Source organism: Tachypleus tridentatus, chromosome 8 (assembly GCF_004210375.1).
Source record: "Tachypleus tridentatus isolate NWPU-2018 chromosome 8, ASM421037v1, whole genome shotgun sequence".
NCBI lineage: Eukaryota > Metazoa > Arthropoda > Merostomata > Xiphosura > Limulidae > Tachypleus > Tachypleus tridentatus.
Window position 1 is genome coordinate 100,835,964 of NC_134832.1, and position 21,668 is coordinate 100,857,631.

At 32.8% G+C, this 21,668-nt stretch overlaps 1 protein-coding gene across 7 annotated transcripts in view; it reads left to right on the forward strand.

Moving 5' to 3' along the window:
- LOC143223063 (uncharacterized) overlaps window positions 1-21,668 on the forward strand; it is a 65,927-nt gene that overhangs the window by 35,083 nt on the left and 9,176 nt on the right. For all 7 annotated transcript variants that reach the window (XM_076450474.1, XM_076450470.1, XM_076450467.1 and 4 more), the window contains 5 exons: window positions 4,834-5,051; window positions 17,438-17,696; window positions 19,822-19,923; window positions 20,911-20,978; window positions 21,273-21,320. In XM_076450474.1, coding sequence (XP_076306589.1) covers window positions 4,834-5,051; window positions 17,438-17,696; window positions 19,822-19,923; window positions 20,911-20,978; window positions 21,273-21,320 — 695 coding nt within the window. The remainder of the gene's footprint in view (window positions 1-4,833; window positions 5,052-17,437; window positions 17,697-19,821; window positions 19,924-20,910; window positions 20,979-21,272; window positions 21,321-21,668) is intronic.

The following is a 21,668-nucleotide window of genomic DNA, read 5'->3' on the forward strand; positions in this document are numbered from 1 at the left end:
TCATGGTAAATTCAGACTTTTAGAAGTACTTCAACATGCTTTTCAGAGCCTAACATTAATTCTAGTTATTTTGTTATATTACCCACCAACTGTATGAAATGTCGTATGGTTGTATTGTGCTTATTTTATTATCTTGAAACCTCTGTATCGTCCACAGAACAAAGAAGCATGTTTTACTTTTCTGCTGGTGCTAAAATATCGTCAGTTTAAATTAGATTTATAATAGGATACCTTAGTTTGATATTGCCTTTGTTTAACGTCCCAGACCAAATACGTCTAAAGAATGCTCACACTTACAGAATAGGATAGAATACTGTAGAAACTGATATGCATGTCATGTTATTAATATGCTAAGAATAGGAATTATGTATTTATTAAAAACATCTGTTTTCTTTGCATAACTAGGTTTTTCTGTGAATATTGCTTCCTCAAACATATTGGTTTTATACGAGGTGTGTGTGTGTTTTTTTTTTTTGCCAAGCCTGTTATCAAGTATCTGAATGAAAAATGATGTCAACTATGAAACAATGAATTAGTTTTAATTTAATTTGCATGGCATTAAATATTGCTATTGAGAATCAGAAGTGTATGTACATGTATTCTATGCATAATACAGCATAGTATTTTTCAGTAACTATATGTGCTTTCTCAAAGAACACTGTTAAATGAAATTGCTCTCTCTATTCATTATAAAGGGGGGGGTGGGGAAGAGATATTAATTGTATCATTAAGCAAAAGTACAGGTGTGGGGCTGATGTTAGATTACGTACCCAATCATTCCTCAGTATTTACTATACTGCCCCCGAGCATGAACTTTTTGTTTGTTTGTTTACGTCGACATGTTTCTTACCAGCGTATTTAGACTGGGCCAGTTATTTAATCCTGTTCATAAATTGTTTTATCTCCCATTTTTATGATATATATTTATGTTTTGGCACTACTTGCGTTACACTGTGTTTCAGAAATATTTAGAAAAGTGAAATTCTAAAAGCAATCCAAGCTATATTATGCAATAGAAAATATCTTATGATGATTTATTATTTTTTTTTGCTGAATGTTTAGATACTTTATTTTTTAATAGCTTAGAAATAACCAGGAAAGTTCAACCGACTTGTGCTAATGGTAAAATAAACAATTAAGATAAGTATTATTTTCATTAGTAACAAAATAAAAAAATATAGCTCAAATTATTATTCAAACAGAAAATATTGGAAAAATTGTTTCTTTGCCAGCGATTAAACATACCTGTTGTAAATACACATAAATACATGCTGGTTTGAAAGCATGCTTTGTTTGTTTTCGGAATTTCGCACAAAGATACTCGAGGGCTATCTATGCTAGCCGTCCCTAATTTAGCAGTGTATAGACTAGAGGGAAGGCAGCTAGTCATCACCGCCAACCGCCAACTCTTGGGCTGCTCTTACCAACGAAAAGTGGGATTGACCGTCACATTATAACGCCCCCACGGCTGGGAGGGCGAGCATGTTTGGTGCGACTCGGGCGCGAACCCGCGACCCTCAGAATACGAAGCGCACGCCTTAACGCGCTAGGCCATGCCAGGCCGGTTTGAAAGCAATAATGTGTAATTTTTTTTGGCGTTATTTTTATAAGCACGGCGCTAAATATTGTTTTCAGGAGATATTTATTGTTCTTTAATTTCGAAGATTCTGAAGACAGTTCAATATTGATAAATCCTGTTATTTGTCGTAAAATAGTTGCTTGAGTTATATTTCAATCATAATTTGTCTTGGAGATGATTTACCTAATTTTGTTCTCTAGAACAGTTGTTCTAAAACTTGTTTTTTGGGAAAACTTGATTTTCTTTTTATTTCGCGCACCACAATTTAATATATAGATTATAATATTGCTACATTTCTGTAACTGTATAACATTTTCACGAATCATCTTATGGAGGATGCGGACTCAAAAGTTTTGCATCATTTTTAGTGTGAGATGAAAATGCATTTACCACAGTTGATACATACGAATGTGCGTAGAGAGGGGGGAAGTTGCAGAGGATTTGGCTGAACCGTCTGTTATTTTTTATGTAAAAAATACTGTCACTTTGTCCATCTTCATGTGAACTTTCAGCATCTACTCTCCATCTGGTGAGTAATTACCTGAAGTGTGCAAAACAGAATAAAGACTGGGTACCCTAGCTTTAATGCGCTGTTATTATGACACTGCTATCAGCACTGAAACGGTATATAAGTTATATATTGAAAAGCACCTTAGAACCTTAAAGAATGCTATCACATTATTTCAGTAGTACGTACATGTACGTATGTGACAGCCAGTGTTTGAAATAACTAACATAATATTATTGTACAGAGTTGTTTAAATTAGTAATATAATTTAATAATAAATATATACTGCGCAGGTAAATAATACAGTACTTTACTATAATAAAATACGCACATTTATGCTAATTTAAGCCTAGCTTTCCTAGTAGTGTTACAACAGAATGATGATTTGTTGACTTTTCATTGGATACTTATGGATTTTATCTGAACAGCTATGCAATTGTTTAAGATATATTTCATGTAAAAGTGCTTCTAGATTTAATCTCGTAACATCTGTTTATTACATATTTTCTTGGGAACCTTACCTCTTCCCCGTACCATTAATATGGTTTTCATTCCGCTTTTTCTTCGCACAGTATGTGTTGGCTGGCTTGTGATCTCACAAATTAAAGTTCTTCTTTTAAACATTCTGCTTATAGACCTGACACATGACAGTTATCATTACAAGCTTAGTCATACAATAATTATCTGTAAGAGGAAGCAAAATATTTTTTGCTTTCACCTGTTACTTGATGGGACAGCGTTAAGTTTTGGACTTACAACGCAAAAATCTGTGGTTTGATTCCCGCGATAGACACTGCAGATACCACAGTGTGGCTTTACTCTCAGAAAACAGTCCTTTTACTTTTTTAGCACTTATATTTCCCCATCAAACTTTTAGAATCGTACACCGTTATTGTGATTTTCCAGTAGAAAATAAAATATAAAAACAACTGAAAGAACTGGTACACAGCCTAGAATAGATAGAGGTATGAAAGATGTTGACATGTGCTTGTCGTCGGCAGCTTTGTATGTGTAATCAGGATGTGGGTTTGAAGTTGGTCTATAGAACGAAGATTGGAAAACGGCATTCCTTTATATGTATATGTACGTGAGTATATATATCATCATAAACAGTGAAGTAATCGTAAGTCTAGGACACGAAGTCCACAGTTGTCTCGTGTTTGCGCGAACATGTTTAACGCAGTCGCTACATTATAAAATCTTGTACGTTATTGGGTTAGAAATATGAGAGACAACTGTTTTATTATTTAGATATGAAGCGACGTAGCGAACAGCAAGAAACCTTTTAAACATGACATTTGCTTTGTCTTTTGTTTCATCACTGTTCCACAATAAACAAAGTTTGATAGCGACGCGAACCAAGAATAGAGGTACGTACCAGATATATGAGGCTGTTTGCCAGAGAGTGTTGTTTGTTCGTCAAAACTAAACTCTGCCCTTTTGGTTTACAGTACCTTTAAACTTGTGAAGTATTCATCTTAGCCAGTGTCACAAACACGTTTGTTGTACTTCTGTAGTTCTAAGTTGATTTTAAACTTCCTTGTTGGTATATGCAACATGCAGTTTCCGGTTTTATGTGTTGATACGTGTACATAACTCGGTAAAAGTGGCGACATCACCAGCTTTGGTGGTATTTTATTCGTACAAGTACGCCACGCGGTTCAAAGTGGAATGGCGATGGCAACTTTCTCCGGGAATATCGAGAGATGGAAGAGGAAGAAAGCCGAGAGCCAGTACATGTTTCTAGGTGAGTTTGTCGTAGAACGCCCATAGAGAAGCTTCACATCTTTTGAACCTACAATTGTTTTGCAAATCTAAGTTTTAACATAGAAAATTTTACGTAACATAATTGACTGTACACCAAGACTGAGCAATGATGGTATGTGTGTAATGTGGTTTTACAGAAATATTATACATATGTATATATAAACGTGCATTTAGTCACGATAAATAACTTTCAATGAATTTCTTGAATTATCCTGAAGGAAAAACAAAGACTAGGAGGGCTCGAAAATAGGTTTTCATTTCTGAAAACTTCTAACTTCGTTGAACGATGTACCACGTTCCAAAAATATAGCTTAAACAAATAATTATGAATGGCAAAATCTCCTGCTACAAGTAAATAAAGGTGAAACAATGTTATAACGAAAAAATTATAGTAACTATAAAACAGTTTATTACACACGTGGACTGTGTTTGTATGCACTTCTCTTGATGTGGCTGGGTCTGGATACTATATTCGTTTCAAGCTCAAAACTGAATCCATAATTTCGAGAAATTTTACTTTAAATCCATCATCATCTTTGAGAAGCTCTACGTGTCCCCCAGTGACACAGCGGAAGTCTGCAGATTCATGACGCCAAAAACCAGATATCGATACCCGTTTTGAGCACAACACAACCCATAGTGTAGTTTCGTGCTTGCCTACAAACAAAACACACAAGCTCTACGTTCAATTCATCATAGTGAAGGAAGAAGTCTGTACAACACAGTCCACGTGCACGTGATTATTACTGTTCAAATTTATTATTGAACTCTGTCTTGTGTAAACAACTTAAATTTCAACTCATTTATTTAATATATTTAAATTAAAAGTGATCCATTTATATTTACATAAAAAATTCCACTTCCACGTGGTTGAGGTAACAGTATTCACCAGTTTGTATTGGATTTTCATTTAGTGTTATAAAATAGGATCATCTTATAAAATTGCACTTTATGAATGACGCAAAATGGTTCATTTCAGGCGGACAAGTTAATTCCTCCTACCATAATTTGCCTCCATCTGATGATGATCTTCCACCTCCACCACCACCTCCGCCACAGACAGCGCCGTACTCATCATCCAACAGCTGTCCTTTCCCTCCACCACCTACTGAGGAGATACATCCCCCCCTCTCACCCACGAGCTCAACGTATGCTACGCAGTCAACTTACGCAACGTTCCGGCCCCAGTCTCCAGCGGTAAGGTTATTTGGCAGTGCAATTTTGTAATGTTTATGCTATTAAGTTTAATACAGTTTTTTCTTTCCCGTTTACATATAAATGTCTTGACTGAGTGTTCATTAACACTGGATCTCTCCCTTAACCAGGTACGATTTTGTTTGTTTGTTTGGGAATTTCGCACAAAGCTACTCGAGGGCTATCTGTGCTAGCCGTCCCTAATTTAGCAGTGTAAGACTAGAGGGAAGGCAGCTAGTCATCACCACCCACCGCCAACTCTTGGGCTACTCTTTACCAACGAATAGTGGGATTGACCGTCACATTATACACCCCCACGGCTGGGAGGGCGAGCATGTTCAGCGCGACGCGGGCGCGAACCCGCGACCCTCGGATTACGAGTCGCACGCCTTACGCGCTAGGCCATGCCGGGCCTAACCAGGTACGAAGTAGTGTGTTTTTTTGGCGAGAGGGCAAGGAATAATAACTTCCAGTGATTGTTTATTAGAGGTTGGAGATTGGGGAACCTACTATATACAGATATACAATCCGTATATTGTTAACGTATTTCAGTCGGGTTTTAGAAGCAGTCAAAGGGATATAGGATTTTGAAATTGCCGCAACACATTATCAGCAACAGTCTGATTAACCCTTTTTTTTTTCTCACCTTAAATTACACGACCTGTTTTCACTGTCTATTTGATATTGGTGACCTTGTTTTTGATCTTTTGATTGGTCAGGTGGTTAAGGCGTTCGACTAGTAATCGGAGGGTCCAGGATTTGAATCCACATCACACCAAAATGCTCGCCCTTTCAGCCGTGGGGGCGTTATAATTGTCCGATCAATCCAACTATTCGTTGGTAAAAGAGTAGTCCAAGAGTTGGCGGTGGGTGGTTATGGCTAGCTACCTTTCCTCTAATCTTACATTGCCAGAGATACCAACCATTACGATTTTGGTGTATACGTTACGACTATACGCTCATACAGACAAATATTACGACTTGTTGCAACTCCCAAATTATTATATATTATATAGGCCTATTCAGTAAAGTGATAAATTGTTTCCCTGGGGCTAGAAAGGGGTGAAAGGAAAATTTCTAGTGAGATACAAATACATTTTGATAATAAATAAAAGACATAGTCCAAATGGCTACTTGCGATAATCATGTTTTTGCTTGAAATAATAAAAAAATATTTGTATCTCCGACGTCTATCAATAGCTTGAGTGCGGTGCTTCTCCATACTGGGTACGTGGGGGGAATCCATAGTTACGTCATCAGTGCTTATCAGCCAATCAGCGCTCGCGTAGATGGGTATTTCTCGTTTTCTAAGGGGCATAGCGGTTCCCCTCGGTGGGCTCAGCAGATTGCCTGATGTGGCTTTGCTCTAAAAAAACACACAAACACACTCTAAGGGGCATAGAAACACCAATGCGATCGTTCACAAGATGGAAAAAAAGAAGTATCGTTCACCAGATTGTCTTGTTTCTGTCAAATCTAAAAGTACAAAAACTGTGAAAGGGCTCTGTCTACAATCATTACGCTCAGTCATTTGAAATAGTTGGCATCTCTGCACTGCAAAATTAGGGACGGCTAGCGCAGATAGCTCTCGTGAAAGTAAAAACCAAGCAAACTTTGATTTGGCGAAATGCTACTATTACTATCACTACTGCTTTTGTCATTATCAAACCAATTTTTGAATGTTGCTACATCAACTATGGGCTTGATAAACAGATTTCCCTCAAGTCCATTGTGATTGCATTAACAGACTGTGCAGTTTGCAAGTCGAACATCTGGGAACCGTGAAGGTAATCGAGATAATAATGGTGATTCCTGAAAACATGCCGAGGAGTAGCTATGTGTCCAGTCACGGGTAGTGGAACATGGAATTATCTCTTGAATATCTGTTGCGATCTCATCTAATACAGATGCAATGAAGAAGACGGCAAACTGATAGGTCCCGTCGGTTGCATAATAAGTACTGCTATTAACTATAGGGTTTCCTCTGATGATGTAGCCAGTTATACCCTGGCCAGTTTTTGTCTCATTTGGAAACGGTAAATTGTAGTTGTCATATGTCATCAGATCCTACATCCTATGTACCAATCTCGGATTATTTACGTTCGATTCCTGCCACTGAGATGTCTTTGATTGAGGAAGAGATCCTATATTACTAATTGTAATTTTCTTTTAAGTGTTCAAATTATGATTTTTTCTTCATTATTATTTTTTAAATATTTTGCTTCAAAATATATTTAAAAATATGTCCATTAAAAGGCGGGGAAGCCAAGGACGTTTCTCCTGGGGCCTTGGATAAGGTTGTAGTAAATTAATACCCAATATTTAAGAATATGAAATAAATCAACAACAAAAAAATTAACATCATCCCATTCAGACAGGCTTCCTTTCCCAAACTGTTGTGCAGCCTTTCACAATTTCTTCACGAACTCAATCATCGTCACAGAAGCAAGTTGAAATTATTTTAAAAAAGTATTTGTGTTCGTTCCTCTATTATCCAGTACAGAGTGGGAGTTGTTTAGCTGGCGGGGTACAGATGCTATTTATCACCATGGATAATAATTGCCGATGTTCAGCTGATTGAGATATACGACAATTTTTTTTAAATTAATAAAAAAATTATAGGTATGGTGATGAACAAGAAATAACTGATAATGAAAAGTGCACATTAAATAAAAACAATCCCCTTTCATGAAAGCAGTTAATCTCTATAAAAGGCAGAATGAGAAACCGGTTATAAACTTTTATCCTTTGGGATCACGTTCCTTTGTGCGTAAAGGTATGTGCTATAGGTCTATGTACTTGGGGATAGTGTCCTACAACCTTAGCTTACACTATGAATTCTGACATACAGATTTGGTTAGGAAAGGGAATCTTAACTGACATATTTAATGGTTGTATCTAATTTAATTGATTCGTGATGACAAGAAACCCACTTGAAGTAAAAATGTATTTCATGTCGGCTGGTGTGGGTATTAACACTTTTACCAAAGTAAAACAGATAACAACGTTTCGACCTTTTGTCATCTTTAGGATAACATAATTTATGTTTAGTTTACCTCGCCTAGGGAGCAGAACTAACAAAAACATGTAGATTAATCTAAGTTAATGTACATTTAGAAAAGTTTGATTTGTTAAAATACTGCAGGTCTTGGGCCAGATGTGGTTGACGTGCAATGAACATTTATTAATAGGGTTAATTGCATCTGATGTTTATATAATGTAATTTCGACATTAAGGGCACCCTTTCGACTGTATCCAAATTCTATTTATTAGAAGGTACCCTGTCCCCGCTGGTACAGCGGTGAGTATACAGGTTTACAACACTAATATCAGAGGTTCGATTCCCCTCGGAGGACTCAGCAGATAGCCCAATGTGGCTTTGCTATAAGAAAAAAAACACACAAAAACACGGAAGGTTCCCTTAATGCCCAAAATGAGCCACGAAAAGCTGGGTTTCATATTGACCACACTAAATGTCTGAATTCTAGCTGCTATTTAGTTCGGAATATGAAGGACACTGGTGTTCATGAGTTACACGTTGCCATGATATGGAGCGTTGTCGACAGGAAGTCTCAGGGAGTAAATTGACTGTATAATTTTTTCTTTATTATTGGTCACAGAGTTTCAAAGTACTTCTCTCCAGTGTTTGAACTGCTAAACACTGTATTCTACAGTGTTTACAACGAGATTTCCCCAGAATAATAAGACTGCACTTTAATAAACGTTTTTTTTAAAACATATTCACAGTATATGGCTTAGAACCGGTTGATCCAGTTGACATCACAAGTGTTTGAATTATTGTTATCATTCTGGTATGTTTTAAATTTAGCGATATACCGTACAGGCATACAAAGATAACTGGCCGTTTTATCGAGTGCCCGCATAGAGAACAAGACTAGAGATAGTACCGTTAATCCGGAATATTGAGGATACCGTTATTACAAGATTCATTTTTGGTTGTAAATAGAAGAAAGAAAGACTTCCCCCTCTTCCGCAGCATTAGCATGCTTTGCCTTCTGATTGTGCGTAAGGACCTAAGATTGCCAATATTAAAAACACTGCCGCCTACTTACTGTCCTGGCATATAAAGTAATGTATTGGTTATACATTGGAGGATAGTATAGTATATTGGCCCGGCATATGAAGTACTGTATTGATTTTACATTGTACTGTAGTATCGTATAATACGGTGTAATATACTACACGTGTGTACGTGGTACTGCAGCTTCCCACAATGACAGCGTTGTACACGACTCGGTTGGGTTTGGGTCATATGACACATACTACAGTTGATAAATACTATAATATAAAGATTATATACCTACTGAACACAACAGAAGAATGTTGAATTGTTCAGTGTTTCGAAAATGAGTAAATGAGAAAAAAAAAAACATTTGTGTAGATTAGGTTTCTACCTACAAATTTTATCAACGTGTTTCAGTATATAAAAATAAAAGCCTTTAGTTCTTGTATTTTATTTATTCTTTCTTATAATAACTACTGAACATGTTACTCTTTTATTGCACTACGCTATTTTTAATTTGGTTTGTTTTGTGTTCTAGTGTGTTTGATTCAAATAATAAAAGAATCCAACAGTTTTTAATATTTCATGGTTCAACAGCAGTCACAGGTACAATATCAGCAACTAGCAGCCAAGACTGGCTTTATTGTTCTGTTCTTTTTTACAGAACAGAGATCAATTGGAATATAAAGCTAGAAGTCAGTGGCTGCATTTATAGCACATAGAGGATTTTCGGGTAACACTAATCGCCCATGTGATTACTGAGTTTCTTTATCCGCCATACTGTCAGTAAAACGACGCGAATGTAGCAAATATAGTATATACTGTATGAAGTGAAAAATAATAAAATATGGCAGAGCCCTGACACTACATATATGTAGTCTGATATACGAAAATATTTGGAGAATCATAATGTTCATATAAGAAATATTATCTAGTGTATCTCGTCCCGCACCCCGGTAATTTTGTTTCTTAGTGTTGGGACTTCTGGTCTCTTACATAATTCATTGGAGTGGTCTTCAAATGTTTTGGCATTTAATACCTGTACATAAATGGCAAAAGGATAGAAAATTGATCTATAAGTTAAAAACCTGCTGCCATACATACTATCACATTGAATGAAAATTTGCTATGGTGGTAACTCTATCAGAGCCTATGGGTAATAGCATTTGGGACTAAAATCTGGCGAACCTAATCAACAAACATTGTCTGCTTATGTTTTTATTGTTTGATGGATATAGATTGTTCAAAATTGGACGCTCAGATATCTGTTCTTTCCCGGGTACCGTGAAAACCATCGACGGCCTTAGAAATAAGGGGAGCAACTGGTAATAATCGTGTTTGTATGAAGAAAGTCAGTTCTAGTAAATAAACAATTATATCAAAACAATTTGGCAGTAAAGCACAGTTTATGTATATATCAGTTTAGGCATTTAGTATTATTTTTCTTATAAATGAAACTTTTGGTAACGTTTTGAAGTACGACAACAAGCTTGGTATATTTGCAGCTCCTCTCACTGAACACTTGAAAAAGCTGTAAAAAAATTTTGTTTCATTTTTGCACAAAATTTGTCAATATATATATATATTTTAATTCCATATATTTTTAAGATAAACTTATATTTTCAATAAAAAAACAAGGCCGCAAAATATTTGATACCGTAATCGTATTACCATAAATAACCAATACATATGGGTGGAAATATAGTGATCTTTTTTATCACATTAGGTGTGTGGTGATAATTTAGACATCATAATCAGCATTGTCATAACTTGCATGTTAACATATCTGTCATAAAACACAAAAGGTAATTTCATTCCTTCATGTCGCCCCCCAATGGCACAGCAGATAGGTTTTGATACTCATGGTGTGCAGAGCACAGATAGCCCATTATGTTGCTTTGTGCTTAACTTCAAACAATAAAAAAACAATCTTCATTTCATTTCACAGATGGGTATAAAATTTAATTTATAGTAATATACATTGTAGAAGTAAATAGTACATTTTAGTTTTTGAAACTACGTGTTCTATATGTTTAGAAAAAAGAACATGAGAAAGCTTTATTTTTGCAGTGGTCCACAGATCTTGAGTCACATTGAGTTTTACTATCTACTTTGTTTTTATAAACGAAATTAACATTTCGTTATACCACACAACAAAGTCAACTATTAACATTCACAAGTTGTTTTTGTGCTATGTATTCGTAATGAATATTTGTTGAGTTCCTGTGTTTTTTTTTAAAGGTGTTTATTGACAGGTTTCAGGACTTACACCCTTCATTTTTTTAGAGGTTATATTAAAATTTTACATGTATTGCATTTCATTCAATATAAATGGATATAGTTGTAACAGTCTCTATTGTTAGGCGGATTTGTTGTATATTTGGGAAAAATAATGCATAGCATATTCATTATTTCATCTATTCATTTTGAAAATTATTTTGAATTGAATCAGATATGCCACCCACGGTACTTTTCTGTCATTAAATACTGCTTTTTCAATCATATTATGTGTTTGAACTCGATGAAGTAATGATATGGCTGAAGAAGTCCAGAAAGATCTTGTGTTCATAGATGGCACGGAAGTAGTGGTAGCAGGTGTAGATCAAATGTGCTTTTCTGTTCCACATATAAATATGTTTGAAGATAGAATACTTGGACGGATGTGGACATAGAGGGTTTGACTGGTTTAACCGTTCCTTTTTCCAGTTTATTTTGCAGATATTTTTATTCTACTGTGATTTTTCTTTTGTAATGTTTTTTCACTTCGTTGGTGCCTTTTTTTCATTTCCTCAACTTTGCCATTAATCTTTCTGCACGTCATAGACGTTTTTTGTACTACCAGAGTTTTACTGTTATAATATTTCTACATATCTTCAGTAGGTGTTTATCTCCTGTGTTCAATTATCTTTATTTTATTCTTGCTTAAATCTTTTATCTTTTAACGCATGACTTACATTCTTGTCTTTTAATTTTTTTAATTTTCTTTTCTTGTTTATTTTCCGTTATTTTTCTATCTCGTATTGATTTTAATTTAATGTCCTGTGTTATATTATTTTAATTCTCCTTGATGTTTAAGTCCTGTTGTAATGATCTGCATCTTTCTGCTTCTTTTCTTCTTTCTACTGTTTCATCATCTCCAGAAAAAAATTCGATCTCACTTCGAACATACATTGCTGGCCAAACTCTTAAGGCCAATGAACATAAAGAATAAATATGCATTTTGCGTTGTTAGACTCAACCACTTAGTTGAGTAGAGCTTCGAAAGATGAAAATACCAAAAGGGAAAATAAAAATAAAAAACTGTTGGAGAGAGCATCCTTATTGACTGAAAGCTCTCGCTTGTGTGGAAATGATTGGATCTTTCAACAGGACAACACCGCAATCCACAATGCCCGCAGGACAAAGGACTTTTTCGTGGCGAATAACGTGATTCGTTTGGACCATCCAGCGTGTTCGCCCTAACTGAACCCTATTGAAAATATTTGGGGGTGGATGGCAAGGGAAATCTATAGAAATGGACGTCAATTCCAAACAGTGCATGATCTTCGTGAAGCCATCTTCACCACTTGGAAAAACATTCCAGCCAACCTTCTGTAAACGTTTATATCGACCATGTCAAAGCGAATGTTTGAAGTTATTCGCAATGACGGCCGTGCAACTCACTACTGAGACCTCTTGTTGGGCATTTCTTACACTGTTTAGGACTTCTTTTTGGTATGGTCTTAAACTTTTGACCAGCTAGTATTTAGGCTAATTTCATATTCTTCACACTTTCCCTTTTAAATGCTAAAAGAGTTTTTAATTTTTATTTTCCCTTTTGTTATTTTCATCTTTCGAAGCTCTACTCAAATAAGTGATTGAGTCTAACAACGCAAAATGCATATTTTTTCTTTATGTTCATTGTCCTTAAGATTTTGGCCAGCAGTGTATTTCGTAATTTTCGTACTTTATGAGTCAACCAAAATATATCCTATACGTTAGCCAGTTAGCACCTTCAAGAAAAATAACATTAATGATTTTGGAAAGTACTGCACCTAGTGTATCAGAAATAGTTTTTATAATAATATTGGTGAGACGTATTTGAGAACAAGTAAGTTTTGTATATGGTGAGATGGAGTATCAGACTTAACTGTTTGGTGTACTTATGCATGCGTATGAAAACTTCGTAAAACAAACAAAACAATCTGGCTTCACGAACCCTACCAAAAACGCTGACGTGGGTGAGGCTTCGCAGGCGTGTTTCTACCTTATATTTGAGTGTGAACGATAAGTCGTCTTTCTCTGTCAGCCTCTTAGTTAAGGAGAAACGTGCTATGGCAAAGAGTGCTCTGTTGCCGGTGCAGTGGTGTTTGTAAGAAAACAGTAAAACAGTTTTCTGAAGAAAAAACCTCAAGAAGTATAACATTGTTTAAGCACAGAAGTCTGTCAAAAAATAATTATCTGGTTTGATCTCGCTGGGCTGTGATTTGACTGGGAATCGCAGAATCAAACAGTGAGTGTTTTCTTTTATATTTTATTTTTTGTTGTTGTTGGTTTTCACATTAAAGTTGTATTGTCGTAGTTGAATTTTGTCTTTTTGTCACTAAAACTTTTGGTTTGTGTTTATTCAACGGTGAAATATTAATTATAATATAGAAAATGTAATAGTTGATTAACATTAAAATAGACGTGTAATCATGTGATTTTATTCATGAAAGTGTAACTGAGAATATTTAGCTAGAAATTTATGTACATGTAAATGAATGCAACATATTTCTTATTGTTTGGAGAAGCATAGCTGGAACTAGCTACAGTTATTTGCATTAAAACACTATTCTGATGTACAAAGGTTTGCGTAGAATGCTGTGGAATGAGTTCCATTTCCTAACTTGACTGCGTGCCACCGACGGGATGTATTTTCGGTAACGTAAGCACGTGAGATTGTATGTACTGGCAGGCCCCATGGAACTGATCGCTTGATCACAGTCAGACAGCCCCCCCCTTTTTTTTTAAAAGATAAACATTGCTTTAAGATGGATACCTTACCATAACTGTAATATGGTGTAGTATTTAAATTATCATTCTCTCTTTAAACTAAGAAGAAACAAGAAAGCCAGCTATCGTTTAGATTCATATATGTGTTTTTGTGGGTAGTGCTTTAAACTGATGCTGAGATTCTGTGATGAACATCGAGTATAGGTGATGGCCCTCAGAAAGTGTTCCTAAATTTATTTATCTTTAATTGAACATTGTTTTTCTCTGTTCGTTACCTGGAACCTTAAAGCATCAAGTCCTAGTAAAACGTTTCTGTGTTTATTGATCATTTTTTCAACATCATTTTTTCTGATTAATATAAAACCACTTATTAGCTGTTTTAATGTATGTCAGGAGTAAAGTAATCTTCAATTTTTATTGGAACCCCATTTTTGTCTGATCCTGTAGAACCAAAAATAAATTAATATGGCTGGAACTTTAAACTGATTATGAGTGTTTAAAAGTAGTTACCATAGAGGTTTTTTTTATTTTTTTTGTATTCTTTAGTATAAAGTAATATGAAGATACTTATAAGATGTGCTAGTAAATGAAGTTTATACTAAGAAGAAATTTTGTTTTATTTATATTAATTATAATGTTTTAAGTAATTGCACTTTTAAATTTGAAAAACAGAACTTTGAATGATAATAAAAAAAAAGTGTGCTGAAATGTTACATATTTTGAGTATGAAATGAACAGTAACTTGTTAAAAACTAAATATCTCTTAAAAACTCAAAGATATTTGTATAATACTGTAAGAAATATAAATACTGAATATTTAAAAAGTGTGCTGAAATGTTACATATTTTGAGTATGAAATGAACAGTAACTTGTTAAAAACTAAATATCTCTTAAAAACTCAAAGATATTTGTATAATACTGTAAGAAATATAAATACTGAATATTTAAACATGCATTGAGAGCAGATGTCAGTGATCTGTATAGGTTTCAATTATTTATTCAATACTGTTGTGAAATATTTTCAAAATAAATCATAATTTTAATTGTTGATAAGAAAATTGTGGTTAGATGAAGATTTGTTGTGTTTGTTGGGAAAAATAAATGTGTTAAATAAATAATTTTTGTTTTTTTTTATAAGTACTATGCTAAGAATCTTGAAAATAGTTTTGCTATGTTCAAGTCATTTTTATTAAAATATAAAAAGTCATATGATGAATTATGTTATGGAACATAATTTATTTTCTTCTACTTCTGACTTTGCTTCCTACTGAGACAGTGATAGGTCTGCAAATTAAAAACACAAGAAACCAGGTTTCAATACTAGATGTGAGCACAGCATAGACAACCCACTGTGTAGCTTTCTGGTCAATTAAAAACAAGCAAATCAGCTTCCCACTTTGGGAATGTGATGGTATAAAAATACTTCAATATGGAAATAATTTATTAAGAAATTTTAAATGTAAGTTAAGTGAGATGGAGGTGAGTAATTAGGTGTTTTATGTAAAAACATTTAACAAGTATTTAATATTCATTTTAAGGAAACTTTGGTATTGTTTATATCTAGACTGTGAGTTCTGTAGATACATTTGATGCATTGATTCTTAAACAAACCTGTTTGCCACTTTTTCTTTATAGATTCTGAGTAATAATTTGAACCCCTTACGTCTGGAATCTGAAATGCCCACAAGCTTGACTGAATTCACACTAGATTATAGGAGAGTAAAATGCATACCCCAGTTAAAAATCTCACATAAAACATTGTAATAGCTACAGACATTGGGTAATACAAGAGCTAGTTTCTCAGTTTACAGAGCCATTTAATTTGTAATTTTTCATGATCTTTCTCTATATAGTTGGTAAGGGAAGGCCAAATAAAGCATATTTGTTGAGGTAAAGTAACTAAATTGCAGTACCTGCTTAAACATTATCACTTCTACTATTTTTTGCAAAAGGAATACAGTCCAGCTATCACCATAAGTATGGTCCTTTGAGGTGAATTGATCGAGCCCTTTATTGAAGTACATTTTATTGGTTCTAACTTGAACATAAGAATCTATGACACTCGTATTTGGCTCAGCTAACCCCCCTCAAATTCATTTCCATTAATTCTCAGACTGGGCATTAAAATTATTTAAAATTTATTTTTGATATTTTTAGAAACATCATTAAAAAACTGAAGAGGAGTCAGATGATTATGTGAAAGAGCTCTTTTCAGAATGATTAATTTAATTGAGAGAGTATGTAGAGTTTCTCAAATGAAACAGATAATCATTTTTTTTTACTTTTTAAGATTAAACTACATAATTTCTTTATTAGGAAATTATTTCTATTTCATTTTCTATATTTAGTCATACTTGCTTTATGATAATTAATATTAATTTTTAGTTTCAGACATTTGTTGTGAACATTATCCTCAAATGGTTAAGATTTATGAGACTAGTGAGATTATTGAAAAATAACTTTTGATGCTACAAAATTGGTATAAACAATAAATATAATAAAGAGGGTGTTAAAATTGAAACTTGTTTGTTTCACATATACATTGTGTACATATGTGCTGTCAAGGTTGAAAAAGTGGATGTTGATAGTGTTAGAGGGTCTTGAAGTTGGACAACTAAATGTATAAATGAAAAAAAGTATAAAATATAAAAGAAAAGCTGTGTTGTGCAAGTGAGGTTTGACATTATTAGTAAAATAACTGTAGATTTTCACTCTGTAGTAAAGTTCCTATAAACACAGCATTTACCAAGAATGACTTAATATACCAATCAGCATTTCATTTTTTTGAAATTTCCTGCTGCAATACAGTGAGAGAACACTTTGTTATACAGAAGATATTTCAAAAATCTTTGTTAGTTTTTATTTTGCTTTGTTCCAGATAAATTGAGGAGGAAAAGCTATACCATATTCTGGCTGCTCTTGAATCATGGTATATTTAAAGACAAAGAGACTCATTTTTCTGACCTTAAAATGGATTTATTGCAATGATTTTCTGAACCTAAACTTCAATTTTTTATTTAAGTTTGAACTTGAGATTATTGTGCATGAAACGTATGAAAAGATAAACATAAATTATATAAATATTTTAATTACAATAGTCAGTGTCCTACTAAAACAGTACCCATAGGACTAAGAAAGACAAAAATGGTTAAAGATGATTTTTGTATTATTTGTCCTAAAGAAAAGTGAAGGTAAGATAAAACTCAGAAACATATTTATTGTTTTTTTTCTATAAAACCTCAGTATTTGTAAATAATCTAATGTTATATTCTATAAGTCTTAAAAATTGATTTTCATATAAATATACATTTATATATTTATCTATTCTACATTAAAATAGTTATATAAATAGAATGATTTCAAGCATAATCTCATCCTTATTATCTTTCAGAGTACTTATGATACTGGCTCAATTTACGAGTCCATCAATCCTCGTCCAGTTAGCCAGATGTCCTCTAGGTCTGCCTACAGTACAGGCTCTTCACTTTACTCTACTTTATACCCTGGAGGGGTACGAGGAAAACTTGGCCCTAGTATGATGACACAACCTCTGGGACGAGGACCTCCTACTGGTCAGGAAGCTGAGGTTGATCATCTAACAGATCTTCTGGTACAGAGCATGGAAAATTCTGGAGACCCAGAATTTTTTGGTTAGTTTGAATTACCCACTAATTTGTACATTACTTCTTATCATAATTTTAATTACAATCTGAAATTTTTGCAGTGCAAATTGTGTATATCAAACTTGGTCTTGGATTGAGTATGGACTTGTATCAGTGATGTGATGAGTTTATCCTTTGCTTAATTTTAATTTAGCACAGATGCTACTTTATTTGTTAGAAACTTAGATGGAAGCATTAAATTCCAGGGTTTCTCACCTGTCATGAAACCTTTACATCACTGTAGCAGTTTTGACTAACTTCTTGACTTAAAATGATTGTCTGCTGCATAGTTTTCAGATGGAAAATTATAAGATGGAATATGTAGATTTTAGTTCCATTTGTAGTTTCAAGTATTCCCCAGTTGGCAATTTTTAGTTGTTTTTTTTAATTAGGGTTTGCAGTAGTAATGTTGTTATGGTTATTAAATACATAAAAGCTACCTAACACTTTGTAACATGAAAAAGATTGTGCAGGGTTCCATGTATTATTCCCTGACAGCTCATTCTAATTTTCTTAAAATTCTTGTCCTTAAAGTTTCATTTGTTTTCTTTAATTCCAATAATTAAGAATAAGGTAGAAGTTTTAATGTTTCAGGCTTATTAAAATATAAAAAATAATGATTTGATAATAAAGTAATTAGTCAAGCATGTAATGGAAGGTGTTTTTTTTACTTCACTTTTCTTAATTAGTTCATTACAGATTTTTAAAGAGGTGTATAAAAATAGTATTTCATATCTATCTGTCAACTGCCATAAGTCATTATAAGTCAAATTCTACATTATATGCTGTATAAGGGACTTAATGTAGTGATGTAAATTGTCTTAGCTTACAAAAATAAATTTTTAGGCCTAATAAAAGTGATTAAAACCTCTTGAATACAGAATGTTTTTTCCTGTATTTGTATTTAATTAGCCCATAGATGATTTTAAATCAGGTGTGTAAAATTAGCATTTCAGGTCTTTTATATGTTTTTATTGCTTTAGATATATTTTTCAATCACAGAACTGTTAGCTGATTAAAAAGCTAGATTTCCATCATTTTATAGACTAAGAAAGTGTTATTTTTTTATTAGTTTATGAATTTAATACTATTACATAAAAATATGTTAAACAACCAGATATCTTTATTGCTTATTGTTTGAGTAATGCCACTGATGTCCCTAGCAAATTTTTTTTTTTCCTTTTATAAATGACTTAATACTTGTATTTAACTTACCTAAGTACTTCTAAGTTTCATGTTTTTCTATTCTACAGTGCTACAATATTTACATATTTTAAAGCTACTTTTATTATGAATGTGGCAGTCACCTTTACTCTTATCCAAACTTTTATATGGCTCTTTTATTGCTTAGTAATTTAGGTTTTAAAAACAGTTCAGACATTTTCATTATCTACAGTTACATGCTTTTCTTTGACTTAACATGAGTATCTCAAACTTAATAAAATAAATAAGCCACTTACTATTTAAGTAAGAAAATGAACTCTCACTGAAATTGTTCTTAAATAGATTTTGTCTACACTCAAAAAAGAAACAAATTTACGTTGTAATTATACTATTTTAGTTTTATATTTAACAATACATCTATACAACATGTAGCAATGATGGCTTTTGTCAATGAAATGATACTTTGAGTATTAGTGTATGTTTATGTATGCATCACTGCACAATTAAATAAAATCTGTTTAAACATATTTTAAGGAAATCCATAACAATAATTTCATTTAATGTATTAGAATTTACATCCAAAATTTGTCAATTTCTTAGTCGTTGTGCATATTTAAAATGTTAAAATATTATTTGCTGGATTCTTTCTTATTTAAAATATGTATTGTGAGAACAAATGAGAAGAGTTTTCAAGTACTGAATGTTTAAATCATCTTTTTTTCCTTTTCTGTGTGGAACTGATATTGTGGTAAAATGCATTCAGGAAAATATTTATTTTGGTAATAATTTTTCTGTGTGTTTGTTTTTTGACAGACAAGGATAATTTTTTTTCTTAGTGGCAAAACTGGTCTCACTTTATGTCATTATCCTGAACTTCAGCTATAGAAAGCTGTAGAACTTTTATTGTTAATTGTTTTGGCACTCACGCAAACTTTTTATATTTTTTTAGGCATGTGCTACAAATGTGGGGATAAAGTACTTGGAGAAGGGAGTGGCTGTACTGCTATGGACCAAGTTTACCACATACATTGCTTTACTTGCCATGTTTGCCGTGAGTGATATTTATAGATCTACAAATTTAAAGTCATTTTATTTATGTAACCTTTAATCAAACTTAAGTTTTTTGGTTAATATAGAATTAGATGACTTTTTATTTACCAAAAAGTAAATTATATAATATATAATGTGTAAAATTTCAATTAGAAATGTTAATTCCTTCAAAGCTACTAAGGAAACTTTAATAACTTGTAACATGGCATAAATTCTGTAAATGAAAATAAAGCATATTGCATGACATAAATTCATGACACAAATCTTAGAATGTTCTTTGTAAAGTATTAAAAATAATTGAATGGTTAACAAAGATGTAATTTCTTACATTAGGGGCTTCCCTTTAAAATTCCATTAGAAAAATTGATACATCTTTGTTTTAGACAAAGGAGCACTGTGATGTAAAAATACCAAGACAATAATAATTTTTTAATTAATTCATTTAATTGATAGCCCTTTGTCTGTTTTGGAAGATGTTTTATCTTTACAGTATATCTTACTTTTTTGTAATTATAATCTATACAGTAATATTTGTTGATTAAAAAAATCACTGCATAAAAAACAATAGATTGTTATTCTTGGTGACGAGAAACCCACTTGAAATAAAAATGTATCTCAGAATGGCTGGTATGGGTTATCTCCTTATCAGTAATAGATTGTTATGTTAAAAGATGGGAATAGATTTTATGCATAAAGAAAAATGTGTTATCATTAGCATAACTTTTTATCAAACTCATTTCAACAAATCTAACAATAAACCTAAAAGTGGAATTTGGTTAACTAGTAAAACTCTAACACCTATGCATACTAACAATAATTCAGTTTCTGTGAAACATAGCAATATTACCAATACATGAAAATAAGAGATATAAATCCTGTGCTACTAAAGTTTTGATAGTATGTAGTGTGTGTTTTGGGGGATTAACTAAATTACAGTATTGTGTATTGTTCTTTAATTGTAATTAACTCATTCAGTGTTGTTTTTCAGAAAAAGAATTACAAGGAAAATCATTTTATGCAATGGATGGAAAACCATACTGTGAAGAAGACTATTTAGTAAGTTGTAGTGCTAAAAAAACTGTTGCATAAAATGTGTGTTTAAGATTTTTTTATCAGAAGTTAGAACAATGGATAAAAGTATTATCACTAAGAAACTATTAATTAAATAAAACTTTGACATTTAATGTTCTTAACTCCAATTCATGTTACTCTATAAAATAATATTCTGTTCAAAGGTTATGTTGATTCATTAAAATGTTCTGTATATCTTTATGTAACACTTTTCATAATTACTTATAATACCAGTGGTTCATAAAAATATAAAATATTTTACTTATCTTTTACCCACAGAATTCTCTTGAAAAATGCTGTGTTTGTGGAAATCCTATTCTTGACAGGGTATTTTTGAATTTTTTTATTTATGTACTATAAATTGTAATGTGTTCACTTTTAGAAAAGAAACATTCTTCCATCAAGTTTTTTCCAGTAGTATGTATAGAGTAAAAGAGATTAAAAGTTTATATTCTTTTGTTTTACATTGTTGTCATGTAATGTTTTAGTCTGATTTTTCAAATTATATGTTTGTCAATTATGACACTTTTATAGAGAGAGTAAATTAGTTTTAACTACCATTGTAAGTTACAGTTTGAGTGAGTTTGCACATAACCATATATTTTAGTTATTATTAATCCTTTCACTATGGGCTCGATATAATATATACCAGTTTGTGTACACATTTGTACGTGT